At 33.9% G+C, this 14720-nt stretch overlaps 1 protein-coding gene across 1 annotated transcript in view; it reads left to right on the plus strand.

Annotated features, from left to right (window-relative positions):
- Positions 1 to 14446, plus strand: part of LOC140450547 (trypsin-7-like) — a 39000-nt gene extending 24554 nt beyond the window's left edge. The window contains exons 5-6 of the mRNA XM_072544204.1: positions 3076 to 3222; positions 14191 to 14446. Of these exons, the coding sequence (XP_072400305.1) occupies positions 3076 to 3222; positions 14191 to 14337 (294 nt within the window). The 3' untranslated portion in view covers positions 14338 to 14446. The remainder of the gene's footprint in view (positions 1 to 3075; positions 3223 to 14190) is intronic.
- Positions 14447 to 14720: the final 274 nt, after the last annotated feature.

Below are 14720 nucleotides of genomic sequence, written 5' to 3' on the forward strand. Positions count from 1 at the left end.
AGGTCACACTTGCCATTGTCAAGTCAGATTTGTTCTGCTTCGTCTTGATGTTCCAGGCGAACTGATTTCTCAGTCGCTGCACGCTGAGTTTAAATATCTTGTTGCGCTTCTTGTGGTTGGTCCTGTGCGCAGAGTGGGCGTGGTCTTCTTCGCTATTTTAATTTCTACGTTTTTCTGCAGAATTGTGTTCCACGTATTTGAGAGTCTTTGGGCATCATCTCTGGTGTTTAAATTTTTCGGATGTTTTTCGATCTCTATGGCTTCCCTGATTACATGTTTGGCCTTATTTTCGATGTTGGCTAGCATTGTTGTTCCATTTAAGTCTATTTTGTGTCCTGTGTTTATGACATGTTGTGCTAGGGATGAAGTTTTCTCTTTTCTTTCGATGGCGTTTCGATGTTCTTCGCGTCTAACCTGTATCCTTCGATTTGTTTGTCCGATGTACGATTTATCGCAGTCGTCACACGGGATCCTGTATACGCCTTCATTTTCCAATGCAACTTTTGTTTTTGCTGATGATAATATGGTTGCGATTATTCTGTCGGTGTTAAAAATAGTTTCTATTTTGTTTTTTCTTAGAACTCTGCTGATTTTGTGTGTCGTACCCTTTATATAGGGCAGGATAGTTTTACCGACTGGTTTTTCTTCTTTTTCTGGATATTTGCTGTTGTTTCGGGATTTCTGTGCTTTTTCAATCGTGAACATGGAGAAACCATTTTTTCTTAGAGCTGTTTTGACTTTGTGCATTTATTCATTCTTATGGTCCTCATCTGCCAGTTTCTCAGATCTTTTTATTAAGGTTTTTATTAACGAATTTAATTGTGTAGGATGATGGTGTGAGTCTGCGTGTAAGTACCTGTCAGTATGGGTTGGTTTTCGGTATACTGTATCTCCTATGCTTCCATCTTCTTTCTTAATAACTAACACATCTAGGAATGGAAGTTGTTGGTTATTCTCCCGTTCCATGGTAAACTATATTTTTGGATGGATATTTTTAATGTGTTGTAGGAATTTATTAAGTTTCTCTTTTCCATGCGTCCAGATAATAAATCTGTCGTCAACATACCTAAGCCACAGTTTGGGTTTATGCTCTGCTGTTTCTATTGCATTTGATTCCATATCTTGCATAAAAAGGTTGGCTATTACGGGTGACAGTGGTGAACCCATCGGTGCTTCTTCGACTTGTTTGTACCTCTGGTCCTTGTAGATGAAGTAGGTGTTGTTTAAGCAATTCCTCGTTAAGTTTAGTGTATCCTGTGGTATTGGATATTTTTTACGTATAATTTCTAATGTTTCTTCTACTGGGACATTGGTGAATAATGAGATTACATCAAAGCTCACTAATAAGTGTTCAGGTTCCAGAATAACGTCCTTGATACGGTCGATAAAGTGGCTTGCATTCTTGACGTAAGAATCCGCTTCCTCCGCATATGGTTGTAGCTGGTCAGCCAGAAATTTTGCCAGTGATTGTAACGGTGATCCAATAGAGCTGACTATTGGTCGTAATGGTAGCTCTACCTTATGTACTTTAGGTAAACCGTACAGTTTTGGATATCTTGACGACTTTTCTCGTGGAATAAGCTGGAACTGTTGTTCTTTCTTGATGTTTGACGCTTGTATTTTGGCTTTCGTTGTTTTCTCCAGATACGTTGTTGGGTCTGTTGCGATTTTTTGATATGCACTATCGTTTAGAATGTTTTTTACTTTTGTGTCGTAGTCTTCAATGTTCAATATGACAGTAGCGTTGCCCTTGTCAGCTGGAAGAACGATAATATCTTTGTTTTGTTGTATATTCTTCAAGGCTTTCTTTTCTTCGTAAGTTAGATTCTTTTTCGGAGGCTTGGCTGTTTTAATATTTGTGATACGTCTTGTCTAATAATCTCGGCTGTTTCTGATGGTAATTTAGTGATAGTCGTTTCCACTTCGCTAATGATGTTTTCGATGGGAATCCGTGTCGGTGCAATAGGAAAATTAAACCCTTGGAAAGGACACTATTTGTAGCTTCATCCAAAGTAAGATTTGAGAAATTGTAGACTAAATTACTGGATTCTGTTGTTGGTAGTTCCTTATTCTTTGGTCGTTGTTGTAGTATCAATTTCTCAAACTTTTTGATTTGTTTTTTCTTGGTGAGATCAGCATCTGTCTCCGATCGAAAGTTTGTGAGTTTGTCGAAGATGTTCCACATAATCGGATGTAATTTGTTACTTAGTGTGAGATATAGCTTTAGCAACTCTGAATTTACTTTATCGATGTCTCGTCTGGAGTCTTGAATTGCTTCTCTAGTAAGTGCTAGACTTGTCCTTTTTAAAATATTCTTAGTTTTATGTTGTTTTTGTGGAAACTTAACTTCATACAAGTGGGTATCATGGCTTCATCGCGCAGCGTTCTAAAAAGGTTAGGTTACAAAGTAACTTACCTCGCTTTGACCTTAGTTTTTCATATCGTCTAAGGTCTCGTAGAATTTCCTCCCCGTAGAGGTTAATTATATTGAATTTGAAATTTTCGCGGAAATATATATATATATATATATATATATGTGTGTGTGTGTGATATATATATATATATATATATATATATATATATATATATATATATATATATATATATATATATATATATATATATGTGTGTGTGTGTGTGTGTGTGTGTGTTTGTGTTGCAACTGATCAATACCGGAACAATATACACAAATAAAAAAAATTTTTATAATCAGGGATATAGTTAATGAGCATTTGAAATAAAAAAGAATATATTCAAAAGCAGAACCAAAAATCAATTGAAATTTTTTTCTGTTTGTCCTTAGTATTAGTGTTCCTAATATTGATTATTCGAAAAGCATTTTTTTGTGATTTTTTTATATTATTTATACTATTTAATCGAAGTAAGGCAGCATTTTAGTTAACAAAACAAAAATAAATTTATAATTTTTTCTTAAAAATACCGATTATCAAAGTAAATAAAAATATTAAATAGAACATATTTTTAATTGGAATTACCGTTTATTTCTTTTAAATATAGTATAAATTACAGATCATTTGGAATAGTTACGATAAAAATTTATTTCTTATTTGTTAGATACCGAAACTATCGGATGAATTGTTGGAAATCAACATCAATATAATTGACTGGCAAACGTGTAAAGAACGTATTTCACATGTGAGCAAATTTACAGAGAGAATGATATGTGCAGGAAATCTCAATGGAGGACAAGACGCATGTCAGGTAATAAAGTAATTATTAAAACCTATATACATTAAGATATTTCTCTTATTTTTATCTTCTTCTAGTGCCGTCTCCACTAATGAGGGTTGGCTATAACCATTGCCAATTCGTCTTTATCTTCTGCTTTTCTTAAGAGCGTCTGTGTGTTTAACCCAGTCCAGTTGCGATGTTTTTCAGTCAGGATATTTATCATCTAAAGTTCTCTGTCTCTTCCCATTCTGTGCAACACCATTTCGTTCGTAATATGATCGGTCCATGGTATCATCAAAATTTTCCTAAAAAGCCATATCTCAAAAGCTTCCAGTTTTCTCATTAAGTCAACATTAACAGTCCTGGCTTAGACAACATAAAGAAGAATAGAATGGATATCACATTTTACCATCCAATATCGGATTTGCAGATTGAGTCTTTGGTTATTCAGAAATTTCTTCATCTTTAAAAAGGCTGCTCTTGATTGCTCTATTCTTGAGCGAATTTCTGATTTCGGATTTAGATCTTCTGTAATCCAGACTCCTAAGTATTTCATTTTGTACACTTGCTCAATATCTTCATTTTTTATCTGGATCCTTGTAATGACTTTGCCTCTTTTACTGATAACCATGGTCTTTATTTTCTTTATGTTTATTGTTAAACCAAACTGTTCCCCAGTATCACAAATTGTGTTTAGTAATAGTTACATTTTCACCATTTATCTTTCTCCCTTCTGTACAGTTTTCAAGTGCTTGCGTGAATAACTCTTCGGAATATATATGAAATAGTAATGGTGAAAGTACACATCCCTGTCTCACTCCTCTACTTATCTGTTGCGCATCCGTGCTATTTCCATCTAATGTTACCACAGCCTGTTGGTTCCAATAGAGATTTCTCACTATGTTAATGTCATTTTTGTTGAGTCCTTTTCTCTTTAGACATTCTATGAGAATGTTATGTATAAAAAGGAAAAGACAGTTAAGATTTGATTTTACGTACAGGGCGCTTGCGCATCCGCTTATACGTATTTCGGCCTAATAGGCCTCATCAGAACGGCTTTCGCAATCGCTCTGAACGTGAAATAAATCTTTTCTGTCTTCGGAAGCAACTCTAACATGGCTTCGTATAGACGCAATGTAGCGGCATCTGATAATAAAATCGTAAACTAATTTTCGAAACCAAATTCAGAATTACGCTTTAATCTGTGCCTTCTAAGAATTGCAAGGCAAAACAGACGTTGATAAAGATGTTATGAGAGACATGGGGAATCTAAAAATTGCATTCCACAACTCAACTAAGCAAAATTCTTAGCGAATTGGTTTCTAGTACTCGTACAGAGTATATCGAAATAAAAAGGAAAAGACAGTTAAGATTTGATTTTACGTACAGGGCGCTTGCGCTCTGTTATGTATAACTTTGACGAAAGCTTTCACATAGTGTATAAATGCAACAAAAAGATATTTTTGTTGGTCTCGACATTTTTGGGCAAGAGTTGTGAAACTATACAGAGCTTCCACTGTTCCGAAGCCGTTACGAAAGCCAAACCGTCTATTACTCATACCCGCTTCGAACTTTCTGAATATTCTTGCATGTATAATCTTTAAAAATGTTTTTAATAAGTGTGACATTAAGCTGATTAATCTATAGTCATTACAGTATTTGGGCTTCTTGGTTTTTCGTACCGGAACAAAGGTCGATAGCGGCCATTCTGTAGGTATCTCACCAGATTTGTATATGTTGTTAAAGAGTATAGTTATTGCACTTCAATTGTCTTTGTCTATAAGTTTAATCAGCTCGAAATGAACCTTATCTGGCCCAGTGGTTCGGCCAGATTTTGAGTTGTTTATGTTGGACTTCAGATTTTAATATCATTGAGGCTTCCTCGTTATCAATTTGTGTTGGTTCTGTTCTTGTGTCAATGAAAAGATCTTCAATATATTTAGTACATACTTGTTTTCTTTCAATTGGGTTAATAATGGGTTTATTGTTTTTGGCAATTAATCGGTTAGGTGTATTGTTCGTGATTTTCCAGATAATTTTTTCACTTTTTTATATAAATTATAATAATCATGCTTTTTCTGCAATTCTTCCACTTCGATGCATGTTTCCATCATTCACTTGTCCTTAGCCTCTATTATTTTGTTCCTTAAAAATTTATGTTTTTCTCTGTATTTATTTGGGTTTTTGTTTCTATATTTTCTTCTTTGTTCCATGATCTCCAGTATTTCGTGAGTGATCCAAGGTTTTCGGCTTTCTTTTGTTTGTCGGTTTGAGTTGTTCACAAAAATGTTCTATTTCAGCTTCTGATTTTTCTGCAGTTGGAGCATATACTACATTAATGTTCACTGGCTTACCCTGTATTTGTACTAATAGCATTCTATTCGAAAAGGGAACAAAATTTACAACGGCTGCTTGAATTCTCCTGGAGGTAATTATTCCAACTTCATATAGATGATCTCGGGTGTCATTTCCAGAGTAGTACATTTCCCGAATTGTATTGTGCGTCTTTCCTTGTTCAAACAAACTCCTCACATTCCATGTCTCTAAATTTAAAAAGTTCTCTATATAGTTAGTTGCCACATTCGGGTGGCTCCTCCTCGCGGAGATTCTTAGGACCCCTCGACCATTAAAGGTCCGCCGCGGACTAGGGACCATGTGATTGACCGTACTTTGCACGGTTATTATTCTAGGGAAATCTGACGATCTTTAATGTAGTGGTTTCCCGTTGCCTTCTACATCCTTATTGACCTTATTAACCTATTAGTAGCCGTTGGTCACTAATAGGTTCATCCGCCTTTGGAGCCAATTTCTCAACCCAGGACAAAAAAAGTGCCCTACCACTTACTAACTCATCCGTCTGAAGCCGTTGGCCAGTAAGCATTGCTTACACCAGCAATCACTCGGTGAATGATAATGTAGGAGAAAGAAATATAGTGACCCGTCTGTATTCGGAAACCTAATAGCCATTCGAAAGGAAGAGACAAGAGTTAGCCAAGAGAGGCTGATAGAAAACATTAAAGACCTTTTAATTTTTACAGTTAAAAATAAATTCAAAATTTAATTATTTTTAATAATTGTTTAATTTGATATAAGGTTGAATTCTCGAAAAAAATGAAATTTGATCAAATAAAAGGCAGATATCGAGCACAGTTTATAATTAAATCTTGCCTAAGTACTTTCGCTTCCTAGAGCATCTTCAGGGGCATTTCGTCAATTTTAGCCTATCCAGCAAACATTGAATGTTATAAACATAAAATTGTACATTACACTATACTACACAAGGACAAACAGTTTAAAAATTGTTTAAAAAATAAGAAAAGCTACGTTATGGTTGGAATCAGGTGAGACCTCTCTCCTCGACCTTCTAGTATTCGATTCTCATCTGGAAAGATCAAATCGCAAATATAAGAGAAGACCCGTGGGTATTACCTGCTAAAAAATTCTTGTTAGAAAAACATATTTACAGCTTAGGGTATTGAGTCACATTTATCGTAACATTGCCCCCTTTTTTAAAAGATGGTTCCTTCTGGAACCTTGTAGGGACTGGAACTGAAACGATATGCTAGTATCAGCAACTGGACCCTCTTTTCCAACTTCCAGTTGTACAAAAATGACAAGGGATGGTTTTCTCTCTGCACCAGTAACTTTGGCATGACTAACTTTTGCACGTCGGACTTCAGTACGTGCCCTCTCAATTGAAGTAAGGTTTTCCATACATCTCGGTAGGTAGGTTGGTCACGGGCATTATTTTTTGTTACCAGGTAGAAAAGGTAACGTGATGCATCTTGGAGTTTCAAGGCTTTCCCAGGAGCTGGCACTTGGCATTGAAGTTCTGCAACTCGACCAAATTTCCTTCGAAAGACCGATGCCAACCCTGGTACGTTTTTGATACTGGCCGGGATGGTAAGGGCCAGTGAGCAGTCATCGGGAAGCGCGAGTAGATCTTGCTTTTCTTCAGTGGTAACACCATGTCTTGCTTTACCGGTACCTCCATAGGCCCCCATGAATTCCTTAAACGTGAGGTCAGACACATCTTGGACTTGGTTTACTTCCACTTCTTTATCTACGTCGTGGTCACCTTCGAAAGACGCCAGCCAGTTATGGTGTACTATCATCGGATTTCCCCTCGGAATCTTGCTTATTCGGTAGATGACATCGTTAATCTTCTTTATAATGAGGTATGGACCTTCCCAAAACTGCTGCAACTTGGGAGAATAACCTTTTTTTTGCTTCTTGGGATTATAGAGCCAGACTTTCTCGTTCTTCTTAAAGCACCCCTTTTCGGCTTGCTTATTGTACCGTTTCTTCATTCGGTCGCTAGCGATTTGAAGATGGGAACGGACCAACTCGTGTACTTCGTCCATTATTCTTCGTAATCCGATTACATAATCTTCAGCTGCTACATCTTCTCCAGGTCGACACCCAAACTCTAGATCACAAGGTAGTCGCATCTTGCGTCCGAATAGGACTCTGGCTGGTGTTTGGCCTGTTGATTCGTTAACTGCAGATCTGTAGGCCCTTGTGAAGAACGGAAGATATTGGTCCCAGTCTCGCTGATGATCGGACACCATCTTTGTCAAATATTTGCCAACTATCTTATTCATCCGTTCTACCATACCATCCGATTGCGGATGATATGCTGTAGTTGTTTCTTGTTTTCTTGTAGCTTCTTGTTTTCTTCATGCCTAGTCTATCACATATTCCTTGGAATAGATCGCTTTTGAAGTTCCTTCCTTGGTCACTATGGATCTCCAAAGGCACTCCAAATCGGCTGATATATTCTTTGATTAACTTATCTTAAATAAGAAAGGTACAATATCTGGGACACGTAATGAGGGGACAGCGATATGAACTGCAAAGGCTGATAATACAGGAAAAGATAAGAGGAGGAAGGAGTATAGGAAGAAGGAGAGTGTCATGGTTGAAGAATTTAAGGGACTGGTTTAAATGCAGTTCTATAGAACTCTTCAGAGCAGCAGTAGATAGAGTAAAGATAGTGATGATGATATCCAACCTCCGATCGGAATACGGCACTTAAAGAAAAAGAACTTATCTGCAATAGTGACGGTCTTCTGGTCTGGAAGTGCGTAAATCTCGACCCACTTTAGTAAACTAATCCATTACTACCAACATGCCCTTGCCTCCATTTTCACTTTCTGGAAATTTCCCAGTAATGTCCAAAGCTATTCTTTCAAACAGGCTTCCAACATTATATTGTCTCGTAAGAGCTCTCCTTTTTTGGTAAGGCCCGTTACTCGTAGCACAAATTTTTAAACTTTTATAGACCATCTATTCGCTCTTGCAGCTGATTCGAACTGTTTCATGTAGTTGTTCCGTGACGATTTTCCGTCAAAAGTTGGGACTTTAACTTGAACAGAACCTCCACTTCCTTCAAATTTTGGCCGTATATCCAACTTACATTTCGTCTCGTCTTCTTTTGTCTCTACTGTAATTGGATTGTTTCCTCTCTCTGCTGTCCCTATTTCCTCCATCTTCCTTTCCATCTCTTTCATCTTTCTATTAACTTTTGACAAATTACAATTTAAATCAATAAAAATTTGTCTAGGAGCTATATTGTCTTCATCAATCTAATTAGTTCTAACAGAAGCCCAAGAACCACCTTTAAATGTACGTAGGCAAATGTTAGCCAACTAACGTATAATAGCATACAGATCTACAACTATGGTTAACAAAATAGGTTTACTTTTGACAAAAAATTCAATGGATTCTTACTGGAGAATAAAAAATTCTCCTCCTCTTGCAGAATCTTTTATCGATACGAATTCATTTCAATCTTATATATTACAGCTACCAAAATTTCCTTTTTACGTACAAACTTTGGAACAAAGTTTGTAACGAAATATATTTTGCCTACCTCAGGGTAAGAACATAGGGGTAGAAATAGGGGACAGAAATTATGGGGGCGAAGATAGGGCAAGCCAAACAATCGTTACGTATGCGAACGGCACTCAGTGGGTTGTTGGAGAGCTGGGGTCGTGGATAAGTGAACAAAAAGGGTGTCAGATTGGGGTATCTACACAAAAAAATGAAACAAAGGGATACTTTAAAACAAACAAAACAAATAAATATCGAAACAAATAAAGCTATCTGTCATATGTTTACATTAAATTAAAAAAAACAATTAAAATGACAGCTAAGTTAAAACATAAAATTTACAATTTATTAATTATTAGAAATCCTTTTAAATTTTAATGAAAGCAATTATTAATAATTATCAAAAAAAATGTCTGTCTTTACTTTAAAATTTAAAATGTTAATTGTTACCTTAATTTCACTTGTTTCACTTAACTTCAAAGAAAAAACTTGCTACCATCTCTGGGATTAGAGCTGCAAAGGACAAAACTCTCTACTTGAACAAAAGGAAACCATTTCCATACGCAGGGACGAACAATCAAAAGATGTAGAATTAGGTTCGGTGGAGGAAGCAAGCTGACGACTGGGACATCCTATATACTCATTTTCCAAATTTCATCAGTGCCGGTGTACTGCACAAATATTATAGTGATTACTCTGTTCTTAACTGCCATATTGCAAAGAGTATTATCACCTTAACCGGTCTTAAGACATAACACAAAAAAATTGAATCAACTCGCGATTCCTAATTACCCAAACATCTTTCTACTCTGACATCTATTGCTTGACTCCTCATGCCTTACATTTTACAAATTTCAACGCAAAATAAATTCCCCTCGCGCCTCAAAGCTAGTTTTTGTGGTCTATGAACCTAAACAAACAATCTACCCTCTTTTGACCTCGTTCTTAGCAACGAACCGACAAAAAAACTTCTTGATTATTTACTTTTAAATTGGTTAACTGGAAATTTTTTACCTCACAATACATACAGAGAATAGGGGAATATTAATGTAAACAAAGACAAAAAAATATTCTCAGTTAATACGTCTTAGAAAAACCGTATACCTGACTTGCAATATTATATTAGGGGACTCGAATGTAAACAAATCTTTATATAATATTCTAATCAAATGAAGACAAAAAAAGATTCTTTGTCTAATTTTATCTCTTTCTCTCCACATACACAAGCTAAATTTTGCTGAGAATGTCGATTTTGTTAACCTAAAAAAGAAGGAAAAAAGTTTACCACTTTTAACCCCCAGCTTCTCCCTTAAAATCCCCATAGTAGCAAGGGAACAAGGAAAAAATAGATTTATCAAGAATCTGTATGCCGTAGAAAAAAATATTTCTAATAAAAAATGAAGCTGAGATAACTTTAAACAAAAAATGTTAATTGACACTTTTTCTGTAAAATGAACCGTCAGGAAAAACGCTTAAAGCGACCGATGATTTTCAATGTCAGGTACACGTGCGACATCAATTTTAAATAAAAGTTATATCAACTCGACTGTAAAAATTTAATATCTTTTGATAAGAGTGTCCGATCAACAAAAATCAAAATGTGTATTAAAGACGAAAAGTGCAGCTTTTTTTTAAATTTTTTTGTATTGCCGCAAATGAAGGCAGTATCTATAAAGGTGTTAAATAAATAAACGTTAAGAGATTTTTAAGATTAACATAAGATTAACATAACATGAAATCAATAAAATTTATCACTTCCATTAACGGATCACTATGAAATTTTAAATATTAGAGCCCAAAAAAGTATTTGGTTTAGACAACAAATATGATGCATTTGAAATATGCTCAAAATATGATGAATTTAAACATTCACATCACAAATGCTCGCACGTCACGGGAAATACATCCACGAAAACGGAATTAAGTGGAATTTGAAGTAGTGTCATAGAATAACCGAACACACATAGAGCGTGTACCATTTTTGTATACGCATGCCCGATTCTGGTTGTTTAACTGTCAAAAACACGTGCTTATTCTTTAATTCTGGTTGTTTTCGATAGTTCGTAGGCGTCTAAGGTAAATACTCGACACAACAAGTGCATTTGACCATTTATATAATTTATTTATAGTTAAAAGGTTATAGTTATAGTTTATAGTTATAGTTAAATATATAAGTTTATAGTTATAGTTTATAGTTAAAAGTTTAATTTATATTTAAAATGTCTGGATATATTTGTGCGATTCGCGGATGTTCATCTGTGACAGGAAAAGGAATAAGTTTATTTAGATTTCGTAAGAATAATAACAGGTAATTACTATTGCTTTGTAATAAATATTAGTTATTACATAATAGTATTGGTTTGACTTTCGAACAGTAAGCCGACGCCGACGTGTCTGTCCGAGCTATAAAAAATAAACTTTGGTCTGCCAAGGGATAGTTCAAAATGAAAACATTAAATTTGGTGTCAGTGCTATTTCTTTTATTGAAAGACGCAAGTCTCCGAAGGCTCAGGTCAAAAAATCAACAGATGGTGGCCGGGTGTCAGCGCGCTCGAAGACAACAATACGAATATAGTATTTTTAGAAAATAAAAATATATAGAGGGTTTTATACACGAGAATATTTGATTTAAGAGCGTCTGCGCAAAATTTCGGGCAAATGTTTTTTAAATGTATTCATTTTTTTCGAATCCTGAAAAAACTAATAAGTATTTTTGAAAAATTTAAATGCAGAATGAAAGACCACATTATTACTGAGGGCCAAAAGTCCCCGAAAACTTCTATAATGTTTATTTTAATAAGTTACAGGGGTGAAAAAAAAAAGAGAAAATTTAGTGTGATTTTTAATTTCAAATATCTCATTCAAAAAAAATTTTTGTTTATTCTAAGGGACTTTCGGCTCTCGGTAATAATGTAATCTTTCATTCTGTCTTTAAATTTTTCAAAAATATTTGTTAGTTTTCTCAGGATTCCAAAAAAATGTTAAAAAGCATTGGCCCGAAATTTTGCGCCTACGCTCTTAAACGAAACAAAGAAATTACTAAAATGCTCAAACTAAAAATTGTTGGAAACATAATTAGACCGATAATTGGGAAAATCTTAAAATTACAACAGAACAAGACTTCAAAATTGCAAAAACATGGTTGCAAATAAACAAACTTACATTAAATTATGAAAAAACTAAATAAGTACTCATCTACTTTTTGCTATATACAAAAGTTGTCTGCCAATTTTTAATTCGTTAAATATAAATAAAAAAGATCAAATATATGGATCGAAGTACATAAAATATTTAGGAGTTTTAAATGGGAATTACAAATAAAAAATATTATAACTTTATTTGTTGCATATCTCAATATTTAGTGACATTACATAGTAAGTAATAAAGTATTATTTATAAATACAGAAAAAGTTCTTTGTTTAAAATTTGTTCTGTTAAAAATTTGTAGTGCCAAAGTGTGGATAGAAGCTTGCAGACAAGAAGATTTGTTATTCACTTTATAATAATTATAGGATTTGTGAACTGCATTTTGAAGATAATGTTATTGTAAAAGGAAATAGAAGAAAAACATTGGCGCATGACGCAGTACCTTCAATGATCTTTGTTATTTATATTTAACGAATTAAAAATTGGCAGACAACTTTTGTATATAGCAAAAAGTAGATGAGTACCTATTTAGTTTTTTCATAATTTAATGTAAGTTTGTTTATTTGCAACCATGTTTTTGCAATTTTGAAGTCTTGTTCTGTTGTAATTTTAAGATTTTTAATAATTTCTTTGTTTCGCTTAAGAGCGTAGGCGCAAAATTTCGGGCCAATGCTTTTTAAATACAATCATTTTTTTCGAATCCTGAGAAAACTAACAAATATTTTTAAAAAATTTAAACACAGAATGAAAGATTACATTATTACCGAGGGCCGAAAGTCCCTTAGAATAAACAAAAAGTTTTTATGAATGAGATATTTGAAATTAAAAATCACACTAAATTTTCTCTTTTTTTTTCACCCCTGTAAATTATTAAAATAAACATTATAGAAGTTTTCAGGGACTTTCGGCCCTCAGTAATAATGTAGTCTTTCATTCTGCGTTTAAATTTTTCAAAAATACTTATTAGTTTTTTTCAGGATTCGAAAAAAATGAATGCATTTAAAAAACATTGGCCCGAAATTTTGCGCCTACGCTCTTAAGAATTTATATTGTGTGATATGCCCACTGACTATTAATTTTCTGGTTGGTAGCTGTCATTGGCGGCTTGGTCACGTAACTTCAAAGGACTGTCGCTTCTCTGTGTTCGGTTGTTCTCTGGTAGTGTCCTTTTGAAAAACGTACTTGTGTAATCAGAAAAAGTCAGTTTTATATCGTTTATAATGTGAAATTTAAAATTAAGCGTTTTTAAGCATTTGTTTTAAGCATAGCTATTTGTTTTGAACATTGGTATCTAATAATGCAAATTCCATAGTGACCGTTCAATAAAAGTAATAAATATTATTGGTCATTTATGAGAATCATAAACAATGGTAAAAATCGCTAACGTTTATTTATTTAACACATTTATAGAAACTGAGTTCATTTGCGGCAAAATACAACAATTGTATACGAAAGCTGCTTTTCCAACTTTAAAAAGTAGTTTGACTTTATTGATAGGACACTCTGATCAAAAGATATCCAATTTTTACAGTAGAGTTAACATAAATTTTATATAAAAGTTGACTCTGCGCGTTTACCTGACATTCAAAATCACCGGTCGTTTCAAGCGTTGTTTGTAAGAGTTTGTTTGATGTATATATATATATATATATATATATATATATATATATATATATATATATAACAACAACTAACTTGTGATAATCTTAAATTGATTATCATTATCGGTTCATTCAACAGAAAAAGTGCTAACAAACATTTTGTTTAAAATTATCTCAGCTACATTTTTTATTTGAAAAAAGTACGGATTCTTGGTAAATCGATTTTTTCCGTTTTTTCCTCCTCACGGTAAGGGGTTGTAAAATGAACTAGATACACCTATTTTGGAATGCGGAGATTCTTCGAATTAAATCATACATCTAAACATGTTCATTTTATTGTCAACTTGCATAATTATTTTATTTACCTTAACGACTTCTATAATTATGTATTACGAAGTATATTTAATTGTTACAGGGCGATTCGGGGGGACCATTGGAGTTAAACGGCACATTAATTGGTGTCGTATCCTGGGGAGACAGCTGTGGAAAACCCGGTACAGGTGGAGCTTATACCAAAGTATCAGATTTTGTAACATGGATAAACAAAAACATTAACATTTAACGCCTACAGAAACAGCTCTTTCTTTTATTATTTCATTTGCCGCAGAAAATCTCTTTAATAAAATATTTATGTTTTTGTGGATGTAATTTCGATAGGGAAAATTTTAAAAATCAAAATAAACTAAATTTAGTCAACAAATTTTTTTTAAATTTTTATCTAAAAATATTTAAATAAAAATACGCTGCATATTATAATGTTTTACTGTAAATTCCTCATTTTCTGTATTTATCCTTCGACAAAATTATATTAATCATTGCTTACTTAGTTAATTAGTAGGATGTAATGTTATGTTGAATTTAGAATTTAAAACATTGCCATAGGAATTAGATGCAAGATGCACAAGATCGAAACAGATCAAAAATGATGATCTATGTCGAGCAGTG

The sequence above is a fragment of the Diabrotica undecimpunctata genome, chromosome 1 (assembly GCF_040954645.1).
Source record: "Diabrotica undecimpunctata isolate CICGRU chromosome 1, icDiaUnde3, whole genome shotgun sequence".
NCBI classification, from domain to species: domain Eukaryota; kingdom Metazoa; phylum Arthropoda; class Insecta; order Coleoptera; family Chrysomelidae; genus Diabrotica; species Diabrotica undecimpunctata.